Source organism: Equus quagga, chromosome 1 (assembly GCF_021613505.1).
Source record: "Equus quagga isolate Etosha38 chromosome 1, UCLA_HA_Equagga_1.0, whole genome shotgun sequence".
In the NCBI taxonomy this organism is placed as follows: Eukaryota; Metazoa; Chordata; class Mammalia; order Perissodactyla; family Equidae; genus Equus; species Equus quagga.
In genome coordinates, this window is record NC_060267.1 from 17,056,665 (window position 1) to 17,076,422 (window position 19,758).

The 19,758-nt window shown below is 46.0% G+C and overlaps 1 protein-coding gene across 6 annotated transcripts in view; it reads right to left on the reverse strand.

Moving 5' to 3' along the window:
- SLC4A8 (solute carrier family 4 member 8) overlaps positions 1 to 19,758 on the reverse strand; it is an 85,708-nt gene that overhangs the window by 63,144 nt on the left and 2,806 nt on the right. For 2 of the 6 annotated variants that reach the window (XM_046658988.1, XM_046658970.1), the window contains exons 1-2: positions 1,445 to 1,563; positions 567 to 643 (exon numbers count right to left, since the gene is read on the reverse strand). The exons of 2 other annotated variants lie outside the window; for them this stretch is intronic. Coding sequence is in view for 2 of the 4 variants with exons in the window: in XM_046658997.1 (XP_046514953.1) it covers positions 1,445 to 1,489 (45 nt within the window). In the remaining 2 variants the exon portion in view is untranslated. Of the gene's footprint in view, positions 1 to 566; positions 644 to 1,444; positions 1,609 to 19,758 lie in introns of those variants that run through there. 2 more of the 6 variants (XM_046658997.1, XM_046658963.1) reach the window with 1 other exon arrangement.

Below are 19,758 nucleotides of genomic sequence, written 5' to 3' on the forward strand. Positions count from 1 at the left end.
TGATCTGAGACCAAGGCTATCTTTCTTTAGAAACACTTATCACAGTTTATAATAATACATTTACTTGTATAATTATTTAATTAAAAATGGTTATTTCTCCCCACCCCACCCCATGGGAAGCTTCAGGAGGGGAAGAACGTTGCCTATTTTTGCTTATCGTTGTATCCCAAACATAGACTGAATACACTTACTAGGCCTTAGAAGGGTTAGATATAGAAAGATTTTCCAAAATCTTAGATATGGTTCCCTTTTTGATAGAGCAAGCAAAGAAGGAATTATGGATCTTCTAGTAGCAAATTATTACCAGGAAGAAGAGGACAGAGTCTGTGTCTGACACCCAGTTTGCTACAAACTCAGAGTGTTTTCCTTGTCTCCTTACAGAAACCATCCCTGATGACAACATAGCACTTATTTCCAAGACCTGTCATCCTGCCTGAGAAGGTCCATCATCCTCTTCACATCCCTCCACTTCAGATGACGCCCCTTCAATCCTTTCCAGAGCCGTAACTATACTATCTGACTGCACAGGAAAGAGGGAGAGAGAATTCAATGAGCTGCCCACTCACCTACTGGTTGTCACAGAGAAAACAGTATTTCACAAAGCCTTTCACAAATAGCACCTCGTTTAGTCCTCAAAGCAACCCTGTTAGGTAAACAAAGCAGATCTTATCATTCCCAGTTTACTAGATGGGGAAACCGAGGTTCAAAGAGGCAGGTGACTTACTCAAGGTCACAAAGGCTGTGCAAGGCAGATGCAGAACATGAACCTACAGTCTCTGATACCTAGCCTAAAGCTCCTCCTTACATTAGCCACCCCAACCGCTGGGTTATCAGTTACTTAAACCTGGTTTCTTCATTCCTTCAAATAAACACCCGTTCTTGACCTCTCAACACTTCCCCAACCCTTTTCCCCTGCCCTACCCAGAACTTGTCAGATGTCTGTGCAATGGGGCGGGGGGAGTCACAAAACTGGCCACGTTAACGGGGTTTGGTCTCAGCCTCCAGTCTTTCCAGCTCTTCCTGAGCCTTTCAGGAACCAGAAACCCCCAGAAATAAAAACACAAAGAGACCTGCTCGACCAGAGCAAGGTCCCTGGCTCAGAGCAAGGTGCCAGCTGGACACGGCGAGGCCAGAAGCCAGCCTCTCTCCCAACAGGGAGTACCCGAGGAGAACAGAGGTCACCGCCCGCTGGCCGCCAAGGCTCCTCTGCCGGCCGCGCAAGGGATGCGGCAGAGACCGGCCGGCTCCCAGGTTCGGCCCAAGGTCACCCTCTCGCAGCCCCGGCCGATCCCCAACCGCCCGGAGCGCCCCCTGGTGTCGTGGGCTGGCCTCCCCTCGCCCTCAGGGAGTGGCCTGCGGAGCTCGGGCTCGGGGGCAGAGGAAGGAGGGTGGGCAGAGGATGGGGAGGCTGAGCCCCGGGGAGGGGCGGGAGGCGGGGCCCTACCTGATAGCGGAGGACGCCGTCCGACTCGGTACTCCCGGCCGGCATGGCGGATCCGAGCTAGGTCTCGCCCGCGGGCTCCAGGCCGAGCGTCAGCAGCCGGCGCGCTCTGGTCGGGTCTGAGCGGATCGCCCGAGCGGCGACCCCTACCCTGGAGCCAACGGTCAACCATCAACCGCCGCCGCCTCCATAGCCACCGGCCCGCGAGGCCTCGCCGCAGCCAATCAGCGCGCTGCCTGTGCGGCCAATCAGGGCGCGGAGCAAGGGAGGACGCTGTCCGGCGGTACCCTGGGCTACCGGGAGGAGGAGGAGGGAGCCTGGGGAGCCAACCGCTCCGGGGCCCGGTTGTCTAGGAAACCGCCTCCCTCCCTTCAGGGGCCTCTAGGCTTGAAGGTCCTTCCAAGCGCTTGCTAGAAATCGAAAATCTCGTGCTTCTACGTGCGGCTGCACCTGACCCCTGAAAACTGGGAAGGTGTTGATATAGTCTATTCTGATTTTATTCCTTAGGTAATGATTTTTAAATTCTGGGGAAACGTCCATTGGGATTGCCGAAGGAAGTAATTGAGGATGAGGGAAAAGGGCTTTCTAAGATTACTTGTTAATCTCTCAGCTAGTGGCCAGATTAAAGAGCATTAAAGAGAAGCAGGCAGGCAGTGAGCTGACCCTCTCCACAGACTCACTGTGACTTAGGTCGTCTCCCTGGGTTTCAGGTTGGTAGCGAAAAGCACAGAGTGGAGCTAAGGATGATTGTTGAAATAATTCCACAAAAACACGTTCAACTTTTCCAAGAAATGATGTAAGGCAAATTATTATTTAACAACAGAAGAACTACCGATCTAAGGCAAGGTTAGAAAATCATGAGTAATGCATTCACTTTGATGGGATTTAAAAGGAAAGAGAGGCTGGACACAATCCAACCAATCCTCTATCCCCAAGAGGAGGAAAGGGGCCTTTTGCTTTATATGCAGTATCACATCAGACTGTAGGTAAGCCCGCATTATTAGAGCAAAAAGAACTGTTGCAAATAATTCTCAGTCTCCACAGAAGCTATGCTTGAGGAATGTAGTCAGGTACATGTTAAAGCTTCAACCCCTGAAAAGCGCCCCTTTTATTGGCCCTGAAACTTGAAACAAGGTGTGCTTCAGTGTCTCTGAGGCAGAATATTTCTTATTTTCTGTATAAGCCCCTGGTCCTGTTTCTGAGTCTTAGTGTTCATTGCCACAGTCTATTTTTGATCTCTTCACTAATCAGGTCTCTTGAATCTGGAATTCACCCCATTTTTGCCCATCAAAACCTTAACCATCCTTCAAAGTCAATCTCAAAGGCCACCTCTTCCAAGAAGGCTTTCTTTATCCCACTCTCCCCAACTCCCCTATGAGATGTCATCTCTCCTCTGAATCTTCATAGTACTTCATGCCTTTCTTATAGCATTTACCATACTGTCGTTATCGAAGTACTTTATTATATCTTGACTTTACCTTACTTTAATATTGTAAGTTTTTTAAGGCAATGAATTTTTCTTATGCCCTTCTCTATACTCCACAGAACCTCAAAAAATGCTGGGCACATAGAAAGTAGTTAGCAAATATATGTTCTTTTAGCTCAATCTAATAAAAAATGTATTGAACACCTACTATGTACAGACCTAAATGGCAATCAGGATGCAGAGAAATCTAAAATATTATACATATCTCCCAAGGGCATATGATCTAATCAAGGAAACAGGGTATAAGTTAATATGATGACAAGATAATAGAACATAGAATGAGCCATAAGAGTAATATAGACCACAAAGTTTATAAAAATTCTGAAGAGAAAATGATTCTTATGACTGGGGACACTTCAGGAACATGACACACAGGACATGGGTTTGAGCTAAATCTGAAAATAGTTGAGCTAAGATAAGGAGAACAAGCATCCCGACTCTTGGGCAAAGACTTAAGAATAGGAACACACATGGACCCGTTCAGGGTAGCCAGGATTGGGGCCAAAGCAGAAAGTTATAAAGAAGAGCAATAGAAGTAAAAATTGTGGTAAGAAAAGCTATGGCCGAATTGTGGAGAGCCAGCTAATTAATTCAGACTTTATTTTTCTCCTATGATAGAAAGTAGGACACTGCTGAAAATTTGAGAGAAGACTTCCATGCACCCAGACTGGGTTTAGTGGTGTAAATGCATTGTGCCATTTAAGATTCATGACATTTCCATTATTTCTCCATTACACTGATCAGAAAACTGAGGTTCAGAGAAGTTTAACAGCTTTCCCAAAGTCGAGCAGTCTTTAAGCTGAGATTCAGTCATTTATTCATTCAAAACATATTTCCTGAGAACCTTTGTATTCAGCCCTGTGTTGGGTGTTTTGGAAACAATCAATAAGACAAACAGGGTCCTGCCCTCTTGAGCCTTACAATTCGGTGAGGAGAGAGTAAACAAGTAAACAACAAGATAATTGCAGCTTATGCTAGCTGCCAGGAAGTAAATGACAGGGTCATGTGATAGAGTAACTGGCATGGGGGTGGGGAGATCGACTTTAGACGAGGTGCTTGCGGAGGGCTTCTCTGCGGAGGGGAGGAGAGCCTCACCTGATGAGATGAGTCACGGACAAGCCTGTCTGACTCTAGAACTCTGGGCCACCATGCAACACAGTCCTATACAAGGGGTACCATTGCCGAAATCTGCCATTAGGGACCCGATGGGTTACAGGGGAAACCTGAGGCAGGGGGTCAGTTAGACGGACTCTGGCAATGTGGTAATTCAGGAGGGGCCGAGACAGTGACCAAAGGGAAGATGCACCCCGCATTCCCCACTCCCCAGAAAGATGGCTCCCAGCCCTGGGAATAGACAGGAGTGTGCAGGGTAGGGAGAGGAATGCGGAGGCAGGGGATTCCTGGGAGCTCTGGTGGGTCTGACTTTCCTCCAGTTCAAATGTGGAAGAAGTCAGAGCCTCTGGCCCTTGACTCCAGGGTCAAGAGCCCCATCTTCTGGTCTGTTGTGCAAATTACAAAAGGAACTAGGCCACAGAGGCAGCCTCTGAGGCTGCCCGAGGCAGCTGCTATCTGGGGCACTGCAGGAGACATGGCTCTCCCCTCCCAGGGCTGATCTGGTCTCTGCTTCCCAGAGCAGGCTGGCTCACTTGGCTCCAGGCTCCGGGCACCAAGCTCCAAGCCTCTGCTGCTCCCTACACTGCTTGGGAAAGTGCCAATATGCTGCTCTCGGCCTGGCTGGCAAGCAGGGACTAGGGGAGCTGGAAGGAGGATGTCAGCCAAGGACACCACCTCACACTGATTATTTTTCTAAAGAAAGCAGAAAACACAGATAGGGGAACAGTACTTAGAGCCTTCTGAGGCCGCACGGGCTGCTTGGCCTGGAAGGAGGCATAAAATGGACAGGAAAATGCAAAATACATGTAGAGACAGAGACTATACACACACACATACGCGCACACCCCAAAAGGGAGACAAGAAGGTGTGCTACACGGATGACCTCGTTAATCCTTGCAACAATTCCACGAGGTAGGTCCTATCATCCCATTTCATAAATGAGAACACTGAGGCTTAGAGATGCAACTTGCCCCAGGTCACACAGCCAGCACAGTTAATAAAGGGAGACACTGGGCTCTCCGCTTAGATGTATCTGATTCCAGATGCATCTGCTTAACCACCTGCTGCCCCCGTGGGACTGCCTGGGGTCTCCATTCTCCTCTAACTTTCATAGGCTCCACCCTCTCTTCTCGGCTTCCAAATGTGGCTAAATCCTTCCAGATTTTTTGTCTCTAAATCCTTCTCTAGTTCCAGTGGTTCTTAAACTTTAGGAGGAGAGGGTAAGTCTTGCCCCCGCTGGACACACGATAACTCTATGGGACTGTCTTTTCAGATAAGTACACACAGCCCCACATTTTGCATATAATTGTAAGGCTGTGTTCGTGCCTTCCCAGGGAAGCAGCAGGCACCTTACATATGTCACCTTTAAATATTGCCTGGAAGACATTAAAAATCTCTCATTCAGAGCCAAAGACAAAAATGTAGGAAACTCAAAAGGTCTGAGAAAATGTTCTCAGGTAATTGCAATCGATTTATCCCTCAAAAGCATCTTAATTCCTTCATCAATTTACCACATCTCTTGCCCTGTTTCAACTGTCAAAAGAGCTGCCAGAGCAGAGGTTCTAGTCTTTACTTGCCATTAGGTAGCTCCTAATTCCCAGCTGTATCTTAGACCTGATTTCGTTTCTCCCTCTTCCTCTTAATTACACGTCTAAACCCAAGGAAAGGTTGGAGGAAAAGACGTCGGGATGCGAGGACAGACTTAATTAGGGCTTGTTTGTGCTGTCGTCTGGGAGCACTTCCCGTGACGCGAGCGGGGAGGCGGGGAGAGACGCGGTTCTTTGTCGAGCTAAAAAGGTTATGTTGGTGCGTGATTTGCCCTCAGCCCCTGCCAAGTCGCAGCGTATCTAACGAGACTTCAGAATACAATTTTCTTTGTTCACAGCATGCTGCCAGGCTGGAACACTGCACATCACCGGGAAGAACAATGAAGCGCCACGAAAACTGACTCGCCTGGGAAAATCACCCCCTCCATTTGTCAGCAGCAGCGTCGTCCACAGAAATTCCTTACACTGTATTCACTTACATCTTGCTCCAGACTGAGGGAGGCTCTGGCAGACGGAACCCACGCAAAATGGCAAGAACCTACTTTCTGCCTTCTCTGGAATCATGATTAAAGATCTTTGGAGAGAGGCAGAGGTAGGGGAAACGACCTAGGGAGGGAGCGGAACAAAACAGAAAAGCAGGCCTTTGAGGAAAGAAGCCACGGGACTTCCGGATCCAGATAGGAAGTCATTCAGGAATTTGGGAGAAAGTCATTAACCAAGGACCACTTGCCAAGTCCTTGATATGAGATCTGAACATATTTGTATTGATTAAATACATTTATCTTATCCGTTTCTAACCACACCTAGCCCTGCCTAGAAATCAGGTCTGTTCACAGTGGTTTCACTCCACCTCTTATCTGCTTGGTGATAAGCCTCTCAAGCTTGTTAAACTAAGTAGTGAAGTGCTTACTTCACTTTTAGCCAACAGGCCTGGCATATCCTTAAGGCAGCAGCAAACTCAATACCTCACATCTGTATCATTCTGACAAATAAAAATGGCACGCAATAGGATATATTGGAGAATATGAGGAAGCCATTTGGTGTAAACCTAATTCGGCCTGACATTGTCTTTTCTGCTTTAGATATTCCCTATGGCAAGAACAGAGGCCCTTGAGATAAAGGTGCAACTTCCCTCCCCCTCCCAACGTTGGCATCTCCTTAAGGATTAAGCATCTTTCCTTAGGCTAGAAACTGATTGCTGCGCTCACCTGCGACCGCCCAGCTTGAGACAATAGACTTGCCTCCTGCTACGCCCTCCAAGATAGCAGACCCACTACCTGCTGTGTCCATCAAGTACTGTGCTGACAGGGCAATCTTGTGACTATTGTGGGAGGGACATTTCAATCATATGTGAAATGTCCTGCTTGGGGGTATATAACCACTCTGTACACCTCACTTCTTTGGTGCCCTTTCTTCCTTTGGGAAGAAAGGCCCCGGGCCATGGTCCTCAGATTTCAGCTAAGAATAAACTCACCCAAATTTTCATTTATAGATTGGTTATGGATTATTTTCGTCGACATTCTATATATTCAACTTTCTTATGGACTGATCACATTTCTCTTCAATGGGTCTGTAAATGTACATAGGACATTTCATAGCCTAGAAAGCTGAAATGTGGCTAGAATTAGGGTCTTGCCCAGGCCAGTTAATAGCAGAGCTGGGTCAAGAACTACTAGTGCTTTCCACTTCATTGCACGGCTTCTTAGAAATATAATTGCATTCAGCCACTTCGTGCATAAAATTGAATTGGCTGCAATGGAAGAGTGAAAATGTAAATCTCCTTTAGAACTGACACGAACTCCCCATAGGAAAAACCCAGGGTTTCTCCTCCGTTACCCTTTTCCCATCAGATGACAGTTTCATATCATTTCCACTTTGAATAGCTTGTCAGTGATACCCATTCATTAGTTTACTGAACAGACTCCCACGAAGTTCTGAAAATAATGATTACTGCTTCTTATCTCCAGAAGCACATTATCCGACATAGATACACATTCAATTCAAGCTACTCTTAGTCCCGATGAAACACCCCTTGAGGCCTTTTATTTTCCAGTTAATAAAAAAGAAAAGAGACCCATTCAGACATTTGGGCTGGGGCAAAAGGGAATAGACATAGAATTTGAATTTATTTCACTGATTTATCTTTTTCTGCCTCTAATCTTCTGCCAAATTGAAAAGGCCAGCCTCCTCCTTAAGGAAGGCAGAGTTTCTCTGGTCCTTTCTTATAAAATATAAGAAAGAGTATCTGGGGGCTGGCCCCGTGGCCGAGTGGTTAAGTTCGCGCGCTCTGCTGCAGGCGGCCCAGTGTTTCGTTAGTTCGAATCCTGGGCGCGGACATGGCACTGCTCATCAGACCACGCTGAGGCAGCGTCCCACATGCCACAACTAGAAGAACCCACAATGAAGAATACACAACTATGTACCGGGGGGCTTTGGGGAGAAAAAGGAAAAAATAAAATCTTTAAAAAAAAAAAAAAGAAAGAGTATCTGCTAGATTGACCAAAAACGACCAGGGTTTACGAGATGGGCAGCCAATGAATAGCACGGAAAAAAAATCCAGCCTTAAAACAGATACAGAAACTATTATGAGCTCAAATTTTTAAAATACAGGGGCCGGCCCAGTGGCGCAGTGGTTCACACGTTCCATTTCTTGGGGGGCCTGGGGTACCCCGGTTTGGATCCCGGGTGCGGACATGGCACCGCTTGGCAAGCCAATGCTGTGGTAGGCGTCCCAGGTATAAAATAGAGGAAGATGGGCACGGATGTTAGCTCAGGGCCAGGCTTCCTCAGCAGAAAGAGGAGGATTGGCAGCAGTTAGCTCAGGGCTAATCTTCCTCAAAAACAAAAAACAGATACAAAAAGAATCAGTTTTATTTGGGGTAGGCAAAATGAACGAGTCATTACAGTCTGATTATAACCTGGGTATCAGTTTGAGTCTCTCCAGAACTTCTTGTCCCTTTCCCCTAAGAAAGTCTATCCAAGATGATTCCCCTCCACAGCAACCCTGAGAAGGGGCCATCCCATTTCCCCTAGATATCTCCAGTGACAAGGAATTCATCATTGAGGCCCAGTCCAGAATCAATTTCCTCCTTGAAACTTCTCTTTATTCCAAGTGCCTCCTCTGCAGTGCCAGAGGGAAACGCCGCTCATTCTTCCAGTGACAGCCCTTCAAACACCTGCGGCCAGTTCTGATCCCCTCCCTCATCTTCCTGCGAGGGCATGATCAGGATGGGGTTACTGTCGCCAGCAAGCCGCTGGCATCCCTGTGACTGTAGATCACCAGGAGAACTTCCAGCGAAGAAACACAGAATTTAAAAAGATTCCACCCTGGTTCGTTTTTGTATGTGATGGCTTGCGGTTATGTAGGAAACGATTCTTCGCTTTAGGAGATGCACACCGCAGTGTCTAGGGGTAGAGTATCATGATGTCTACAACTTACTTGCAAATGATATAGCAATACAGATGTAGAAATAGATAGATAGGCCCAGATGGAGATAGAAATAAAGTAAATATGGCAAGATGTCGACAATTGTGAAATCTAGTGGGGCTTTACTGATGTTCATTGTTCTCGTTTTTCATCTTCTCTCTCTGTTTGAAATTTTTCATCATTAAAAGTTGGGAAATAGAGGGTCAAAAAAGGTGGGGGATGAAAGTGAAATAAAGACATTTTCAAAAACACAAATAATCAAACAAAGACCTCTATCAAATAGGCAAATTCCCAGGCCAGGGGGCCCTATTTCACGTCTTCTCCTGCCCCAAGCTGGCCAAATACCAAAAGCAGAGACTGTCCCCAAAGTATAAGAGTCATGCCTAAAGCAAAGCGACTCAGAAAGTTTGAAAGATAAAGGATGGGCAGAGGTATGCCCACTAAAGGAAAGAAAAGAAAGAAAGTCATGATTTTACCTTCTGGCAAAAATTACAGGCACTTTATAACAAGAAAGGTTTACAATGACGATCTAACAAATACCTACGCACCAAATAACATAATAACAAACACACAGAACAAAGTTTACTGGAAATACAAGGAAGAATTGACACACATTATTATGAGAAGAGTTTATTTTACCTCTCTCCACCTGTAACAGAGCAAGACGAAAAATAAGATATACACTTGAGTAACATAATTGATATGACTGATCTAATTGACATATATTAAACTCTATATTTTGAAAACAAAGAATATATGTCTTAAGGGCTTATGGAATATTCACCAAAATTGACTATTAAACCAAAGGAAAACTCAGTAAATTCTATAGAGTAAAAGACATTCTATTATCATAATGTAATAAAACTTGAAATCAGTAATAAATTTTTTTTAAACTCTACTAAATGGAATTTTTAAACTCTTAAGTAACTCATTCATAAGAAAAGGAAATTAAAACAAACTGCAGAAGACTAGAACCAAAAATATTTTATAGCTTTAAATAACTATACACATAAATATGAAATTAAAATAAGTGAACTAAGCGTCCCACTCAAGAAGTTAGAAAAAGAGCCACAAAAAAACTAAAAACTTCCTAAAGATGGAAGTAGAAATTATTAAATAAGAAAACAGAAAAACAATGAAACTTATAAACATATTCAAGAACTTTTCAAACTATAATACAAAGTTATAGTAATCAAAATAGTATGGTACTGGCATAAAAACAGACACATAGACGAATGTAACAGAAATGAGAGCCCAGAAATGAAGCCATGGAACTAATATTTGACAATAAAGCCAAAAATACTCAATGGGGAAAGAATAGTCTCTTCAATAATTGTGGCTGGAAAAACTGGATAGTTACACGCAAAAGAATGAAATTGGACCTCTCTGGTACAACACCCACAAAAATTAACTTGAAATGGATTAAACACTTAAGTATAAGACCTGAAACAGTAAAACTCCTAGAAGAAAACGTAGGTGAAAAGCTCCTTGACATCAGTCTTGACAATGATTTTTTTGGTTGTGACACCAAAAACACAAGCTACACAAGCAAAAATAAACAAGTGGGACTACATCAAACTAACAAGCCTCTACAAAGCAAAAGAAACAATCAACAAAATGGAAAGGCAACCTACAGAACGGGAGAAAATATTTGCAAGCCATATATTTGTAAGGGGTTAATATCCAAAATGTATAAGAAACTCATACAACTCAATAGCAAAAAAAAAAAAAAAACCACAAAAAAACAACCAAATAACCAATTAAAAAATGGGCAAAGGATGTGAATGGACATTTTTCCAAAGAAGACACACAAATGGCCAACAGGTACATGAAAAAGTTCTCAACGTCATGAATCCTCGGGGAGATGCAAATCAAATCCACAATGAGATGTCACCTCACACCTGTTCGAATGGTTATTATCAAAAAGACAAGGATAACAAGTGTCAGTGAGGATGTGAAACAAAGGAGCTGGCGGTAGGAATGCAAATTGGTGCAGCTACTGTGGAAAACAGTATGGAGGTTCCTCGCTGGTCTGGAGCCCGGGTGCAGACATGGCACTGCTTGGCACACCATGCTGTGGTAGGCGTCCCACATATAAAGTAGAGGAAGATGGGCATGGATGTTAGCTCAGGGCCAGTCTTCCTCAGCAAAAAGAGGAGGATTGGCAGCAGTTAGCTCGGGGCTAATCTTCCTCAAAAAAAAAAAAATAATAAAATAAAATAAATAAAAAAATAAAAATAGAACTACCATATAATCCAGCAGTCCTATTTCTGGATATATATCTAAAGGAAACGAAATCACTGTCTCAAAAAAGTAGCCGCATGCAAAAGAATGAAACTGGACCGCTATCTTATACAGCTTACAGAAATTAACTGGAAATTAGTAAATAGCAAATGCTCTATAAAAAGATAGATTGTGGGGCTGGCCAGGCAGCACAGCAGTTAAGTTTGTATGTTCCGCTTCAGTGGCCCCGGGTTTGCCGGTTCAGATCCTGGGTGTGGACCTACACGCTGCTCATCAAGCCATGCTGTGGCAGGTGTCCCATATATAAAGTAGAGGAAGATGGGCATGGATGTTAGCTTAGGGCCAGTCTTCCTCAGCAAAAAGAGGAGGATTGGTGGCAGATGTTAGCTCAGGGCTAATCTTCCTCAAAAAAAAAAAAAGATAGTTAAAAAGATAGAAAATCCAAATGAAGGAGGAGGGGAGAAGAAACAAGAAAGTTTGAAAGAAATACCCTCCACTAAAAAAATGAATAAATTCAAGCCCAATTGCATTCACGGGCAACTCTAATTGGAACAATCGAACCTAGCACCACTCTTAGCAGGAAAACAACAGAAGTATTCCCAGTAAAGTCAGAAACAAATTAAGGGTGACCATAATCATCACTGTTACTTAATGGGTAGAGAGGGTATTAGCCAACGGAACTTGATAACAACGACAACAACAAAATATATATATATATATATATATGTAAATCAGAAAGGAAGAGACATTATATCATTGTAGTCATTATGTCCCTACATTATATCACTATAAGAGAATCAACTGAAAACTACTGCAAACAATAAGACAATTCAGAAAAGTAGCTGGGCACGAGATTATTATGCAAAAATCAATAGCTTTCCTGTAACTCAAAGCACAACTGACTCGATAATAGAATGAGAGAAAGGATGCCTGTTAGGACAATAAGCGAAGAGATAGAAGATTGTGCAAACAAGCAACATGCAAGAACTATATGAAAAGAGCAGCTCCCACTGAGTGGCACAAAAGAAGTCTTGAGTAAATCGAAAGGCACCCCCTGTGTCTGCTAGGCAAAACTCAATTTTATTTATGCTGTTAATTCTCCTTTTGCTCATCTATAAATTTCAGATCACAAAATGTTTATTTTTTTAATGGGCAAGCAAAAATATCCAGGAAAACTCTGGAAAAAAAACCCCAAACTGGGTAACTAGTTATGCCCTTCCTCACTCCTTACCTGTCCAGGAAGGAGAATGTTCCAGAGGGAGCACTACACTGGGAGCTGCTCTCCTTGAAGAACGACTGGGAAAGGGCCCCAAATGGCTCCCTTGACAGGAACGCAACTCTACCCGCTCCCTCTAGAGCAACATCGCTGCAGCGAGGCAGAGCCCGGCTCCCTGCAGCCCACATCTTCCTGCAGCCGCCATCCTGGGCAGCCTTGGGTCTCCCCAGCAGAAAGATGTAAACACCACGTCCCCTAGCTGTCACCCCTGAGTGGCACTTCAGAGCGCTGGGAGCTCAGGTCCTTGCTATCTGAAAGCTCTGCCACCACATTTCTAAGAGATGCTGTTATGGTTTGAACGGCGTCCCCCAAAAGACACGGTGAAGTCCTCACCGCCAGTACCTCAGAATGTGGCCTTATTTGGAAATAGGGTCATTGCAGGGGTAATTAATTAAGAGGAGGTCATCCTGGAGTAGAGCCGCCCCTTAGTCCAATATGACTGCTGTCCTTATAAAGAGACGGCTGTGTGAAGGCCCAGAGAGACACAGGGAGAACGCCATGTGAGGGGAGAGGGTCGGAGTGATGCGTTGACAGTCCAAGGAATGACAAAGATTGCGGGCAAGTCACCAGAAGCTAGGAAGAGGCAAGGAGCGGTCCCCTACAGATTCTAGAGGGAGCATGGCCCTGCGGATTTCTCCAGAACCGTGAGACAATAAATTTCTGTTTTAAGCTACCCAGTTTGTGGTACTTTGTCACAGCAGCTCCAGGAAACTAACACAGGCGTCCGCGGGTGGGATCCGTGCACTGTGCACCACTAGGGCCGGCAGTCGAGCGCCCGGTGGAAGTCGCCGCGCGGAAAAACCGAAAGAGTTTTAAACAGGGAATTCTGACCAGTCTAGCTAGGAGCACAAGGATCCCGTGCTTCAGACACACTCTCAGGGCAAGACTTGGCTCCAGTCCCCTCGTCTTTTGACACGCCTCCAAATTTGCCCAGCTTCTGCCCTGAGGACTATCTGGCCCGGGCTGACTCCTCCTCATTAACGGCAGCCCCTGCTGCAAGGAGCCCACCTAGCCACGACCAACGTGGTCTGTTCTCAACACCAGTAGTCCGAGGGAACCTGGGGAGAGTGGAGCCTCCGATGGCCCCAGACTGGACTTCTGGATCTGATATCGCTGCATAGAGCCTGCAGCACTAAATTCTGGGGACCAGCTGGGCCGTGTTATTTGCATTCCAAATCGTGGGTCCACCCAGGTCACACGTACGCCCCTCACTCTACTTGCATCTCTCTCACTACCCACCTGGTAAACTTCTACTCGTTCTTCACAAACCAGGTCATGTCACCTCTTCATCCAGCAGGTAAGTTAATCACTCCCCACCTTGTGCCATCACTGGACTCCTATATACGTTCCTCTGTTACAGCTCTCATCACATCCTAGAGGAATCGTTCACTAGACCAGGAGCTCCTTACAGATGGGGACCACGTCTTCCTCTCTGACTCCTTAGTACCTGGCACTGTACCCCTCCCCAATAATGCTTTATGGCTTCCAAGTGCTGTCATATGCATTAACCTTTCCAACTGTTGATAGAATGTTAGAATGTTCTTACTTACACCAGGACAAAATCTCTCTCCTGGGATAATTTTATTTGTAGCTGGTGATTTCTCTCATCGAACAAAGAGTTCCCTGAGAGAGAAATGCTAGTTCTTTGCCTTCCTCTGGTCCTAACCCCATTTACACAGAAGTCGCCCTTGGTAAACGCAACCATAGCAGCTGCGACTACCACACTTCCAACTTCCAGGAAAGCACCACGCTAACCCCATTACGTCCCTCTGCTGCTTTCTGTCCCGTGTATCTCCAGGGAACCAGGCAGTCCAATTTGTTTAATGCCATGTGATCTGCTGCACCCACACCACATTTTACGGTCTTAATTTAATTTATTACAGACATTGTGACGTGGCTCTGTTTTTCTGAAAAACAGGTCACCTCTTACATTAGTTATGGGCCATCAGCCCTCTCCTAGTTGACAAGGGCAGGAACTTTTTCTGTCTCTTCTAGTAATGGGTAATATTTCCTCCTGGAATAAGAATCAAAAACTTTAATAATGTTCATAACCTTTGACCTAGCAAGTTCCACTTCTAGAAGTTTACCGTAGGAAAATGGCCAGAGATATGCAGAGAGGGGGTTTACAGCAGCGCTATTTATATGTAACAGGGGAGACCCCACTGAGAATTTGGTGCAATCTCTCCAAAGCAAACGTGAGGGATGTGGTGGGCCATAGAACATCAACGTGCCTGAGCCTGAGGTTGTAAGGAAGTGGAGAAATGGGGCTCTCCCGGCCCCCCAGCACTAACAGGGGTCGAGGTGCAGCACGCCCTGAGGGGCTTGGAGACAGACCCCACACTGGACTAGCCTCTTGCCTCTCTAGTCTTTGGGTCATCTCCTCTCCCAAGTTCTCCTGGTCTCCCATGTATCTCCAAGTCCTCCCTGGGAAATGGCCTAGTTCAAGGGCATCTCACAGGACAAAGCCTAGAAGGATGGGTGGTCCATCCCTCCCAATCCAATGTGCCCTCACCTCTCACTGCGAGTCTCCACTCCACTCTCTTTCTCTGTTACTTGGAGAGTCAAAAGCTTCATTTCCTAAGTTTTTCTTGGGAGTTTCTCTCTGCTTCCTCCCTGCCAGGCCTGGGTTTAAGTGAACACAGATGGCCCTTTACCAACTTCCCTATCACAATAAGTTAGTTCAGTGCATACATTGTTTACTGGTCAGGTTCTTTCAGTTGCAAGTAACAAAAACATTCAAACAAATTTCAACCAAAAGAAGAAAGGGAGAGAGAGAGTAAAGAGAGGGAAAGAAAAGAAAGTGAAAGAAGGGAGAAGTCTAGGAATAAATGACTTCAGGTACAGCAGGATCCAGGAGTCCAAAATATATCATTAGAGTCCTCTTACTCTTTACCTTTATTCTCTGCTTTCTCAGGATTGGCTTCATGCTCAGGCTGACTCTCCTTCCTCATGTAATAGCAAGGATAGCCATTAGCTGCTCTAAACTTACATCATTTTCCCAGCTAATGATTCCATCAGCGGCCATGTGGGGTGGGGTCATCTTTTTTGCTAGTTCCAGGAAATATCTCAGACAAGGCTGAGTAGCCTGGCTTGGGTAATGTGCCTAACCCTAAACCATTGCTGGTGGCCAAAGGATATGCGCACATAGATATGATGTACATATCACAGATCCACCCTTGGTGCTGGGGGTGAGGTGGGCTTCATCTGAACTTCATGGACTGAGAATCGAAGGAAGGTAGTTCCCTGAAGAGATGCTAGACAGAGAAGAGAGCAGATGCTTCACACTTGACTGGCCCTTTCCTGATCTCTGTCTGTCCTTGTACACAGTCACGTCCCCCGTCTCTCCTGCCTTTGGTCAGGAGTCTGCTAATTTGATGTTCCGCAGGCAGTCCCATGTTCCAGATCAGTGATCTGTCTCCTTCATGCAGCTCCTGGTATCAGATTTGGGTCTGCTCTGACAGCAAACAGCAACGGTGGCTAAGTAGGAAGATCCCTAGAGTGTGCCCATATGTCCGGATTCACACCGAGGGAAGCCCACTTCCTTTGCCCACCCCAAGGCAGAGGTCACTGCGGCGGGCCCTGCACAGAGATGGGGACTCCCAGGGCTGCAGCCACGGCTGCACAGGTGGTCGTGCGGCTTCAGCCCTGCACAGGCTTAGCGTGGCGCGCTGTGCCCTGACCCAGGTCTGCATCTGCCCAGAGGAAGGGGGATCTTCTAACAATTCATAAGGCTCCTGATGGACTAACAACCTCCTGCGTGCAGCACAGGTACAGACAAGGGCTGACGGCTCCAAGGCTGACACAGGAAGATTTCAAGGCTTGGTCTTTAGACCTGGGTGTGATGTGGCCGAGGTAGAGAGGCAGCGAACCTGCAGCTTGGTGCTCCTCCGGTCAGGCAGACATCTTGCTCCTCACTGGCTGCCAACATCACCAGACTCTGGGGAGTGCTTCTCCATGAATTGACAGAAGAGGCCACGGGGAGCAGCGGCCACCCAGTGGATGTACCGTTGTCTCATTTCCATCCTTTGCACCGCTTTCAGCTGCTTTGGGAGTAGACCCAAATGAAAGAACTTGGAGTAGGACCTAAGTGGTCATTCTTGGCCACCCTCAAACCCAGACGAAACCTCACAGGTCAGCCAAGCTCATCAACGAGCTATGAGGCTCCATCCCAAACTCCAAAAAAGAGCTTTTGGGTGGAGTTACAGGCGCATACCAAGACAGCCATGTGTTGGCTTCACGGATCCGTCCATTCAGGCTTGAGGGGCCCCTGCATGGTTAGGAGAGCTCAGTGGCTCTCCTTGGCGGCCGAGGAGTGGCCCTGGGTGCCAGTGTTGTTGTCACTGTTGTCGTTGAAAATGGAGCGTTTACTATGTTCTGAGCACATTACGAGTGATTTACATACATTATCTCATCTAAATTTTACAACAGATCCACATTAATATCCTTTTTTTAAAAAGAGAAAACTGAGAGTAAACAACTTGCGCACCATTACAGAACTGCCAGCTGACGGGTACCGTGCAGTCAGTCTGAGTCTCTCCTTTGGTCGGGGGAGTTCTATCGCGGCCTCCCAGCACCCACATACTGAGATGGGCCTCTCCCATAGCATCTGGCTGTGGGAGAACCCTGTGAAGAATGGGTGGTGTGACCTGGCACCTCCAGAATGTTCCCTGGGCTCCAATTCTCTGGTTCCAAAAGCAAGGAGTGCATGAGCCCCCCCTCCAGGTCTTCACTCCTCTGCAAGGTCTCAGAGAAGCTGCTCACGCGGGCGGCCGGCTGAGGCTCCCATTCAGACATGGCTTCCTCCGCCACTGGAATTAAAAGTTTAGGGCCATATTGGCTCTAAGGTTCTCTGACTCCCCGGGTGGGATTGTTTCCTCTGTGGCATTCCAGGTTCTGTAGAAAGTTCTAGTTTTTGTAGACTCAAAGCAAAACCTGAATGTCCTTGGAGAAGGTCTGGGTCCCTTTGGGCTGGTGCCCCCTATTTTCCCCTTTGGTCCCTCCCTTGGCTCCAGAACAGCCCACAGAGTTATCTCACATAACAGATGCCAAGGTGGGATGGACTCCATGAGCAATACAAGCTCCAGATCAACAGCGTCAGCAGTGGTCCGGGTTCTGTGGCCTCTCTGCTCCACCCTGTCACTGGGTGGGCTCTGTCCTCAGCTAGGCTTCCAAGGGGCTGTCTTCTTCTTGTATCTGTTTTATTCAAAGGAATGAAAGCTTTCCCAGAGGCTCCCAGGAGACACCCTTCTTTGGCCATCGGGCAAGAAGAATGGATCACCATGTTGAGCTGAAACTAACAGCCCAGGGACCAACAAAAGCTGAGGGGTCAGCTATCCTGACGCCCATAGCCTTCAAATTTAGCACTTGTGGGTTCACCAGGGTATTGAATGCCGGGACACGATAACACATCACAGAGACCACCAAGGTCCTAAAAGTCCATCTCCAGCTCCCCCTAGTGGGGGTTCTTCTCCTGTTCCTGGGGCATCCATGTTTTGTACCTGTGAAGTCACTTGGTGGTTTGGCAAGCCTAGAATAGTTTCCCATAAACCTCTTACAACAGCCAAACTCCAGGATATTTTAAGTCTTGATCATTAATAAGTGGAGCCAATATCTTTTCAAAGTTTGAGTGCAGCCCTTGTTCTGACAATATATGCCTGTCACATCTTACTGTAGTCTGGCAGAATGTGCGTATATCAAGGCACCACTTCAGGTCTGTCTTCTCCTGACAGTAGAAAATATGAAGGAGTTCATTCATGCTCCTCTAAGGTCCTGCTGAAAAAAATTATGTCATGTAAGTAAACTAGACAATCCACATCCCCAATCCCCTTGTCCATGGAGTGGTGAAAGGGTGCAGTGATCCTTGAGATATTCTGGGGCATCCCTTCTAGTTGACAAAATTCTATGGAAAGTTAAGAATGTGGGTTTTTCCCTCACTAACCATAGGTTTCTCTTAGCACCACTCCTCACCAACTATCACCAGCTTCCTGTCTGGCAGTGGGTCTGAACTCTGAGAAAACCTACGTACATCCCCATTGAGGTTGACTGTTCCACCCACTACCACAGTGGGGGGGCTGTAGGCTTCACTGAGAATCAGCAGCTCTTCAAAGAGTTTCTGTAATCCCTGATTTCAAACAATAAAATCTATTTTAATCTGCTCTCAGCAAACATAACCCACATTCTATTCACGGAGAAAGAAAACATCATTCTAGTTTAGGGCTTCCCTTCAGTGTCTCCTCCTGATCTCTGGGTGATTAGAAATCCCTGAGATCAAAGTCCTCTGGATTTATCCGCAGATCCAGGTGGAACGGACCCAGGAGCCGGCAGAGGGACAGTCCTTGGCTCTGTGTGGCCTCTACCCACTCTACCCACCACACTGAGGGGGGGGAGGACCACTTTGCACCTACATGCTGCCTTTGGAGAGTGCCAACGTTTTTTAAAGGCTGAATTTAAAGTCAGACAGTGAGTAGTTGGAAGAGCCAGGATCCAACTCAGGTCTCACTCCAAATCTGCTTTCACTTTGCCAAAAGCAAAGCTGTTGATACGTCTGTCTACCTAGAAGACCCAAGAGAATCAATTGGAAATCTATCAGAGCCACAAAGAGAGCTCAGTAAGCTGACTGCTTTTAAAGTGACTGTAACCATTGCAGACAACATAATAAAAAAAAGTTACGATTTCAGGTACTTGCTAAAATCAAGGTGACTCCTTCTCTGGGCTGTTTCTAGAAAGAATCAAAAGAAACTGATGACACCGGCTGCCTCTGGGGAGGAAAATTAGGTGATGGGGTGTGGGGGGAGGGAACGGACGGACTTACACTTCACTATACTTTTGGAATTTTGATTGTAGTACCATATGTACATTTTACCTGTTGAAAATAAATAAGATTCCATGGGAACTAATAAGCAATGAGGCAAAAATTTCAGGACATTCAGAGGACATCAGACATCAGGACATGAGAACTGCCCTTGAGTTATTCCACCGCCTCTCTTTTACTTTCACTCCAAAGTAATATTAAACAACATTCAGATGCTATCAGATAGATTTCACCCTAATGAAATTCACTGTTTTTTCAAAGTCTAAGAAGACAGGAACCTCCTCTCCCACTTTTTAGGGACAGATAACAGAGGTTTTGCTGTAAGCTGGGGATAGTTTGCTCTGGGGGATCATTTATTACCCCTTTTATTACTTCCCTTTGGACAACATAACTATCAGGTTGAGATCCAATTA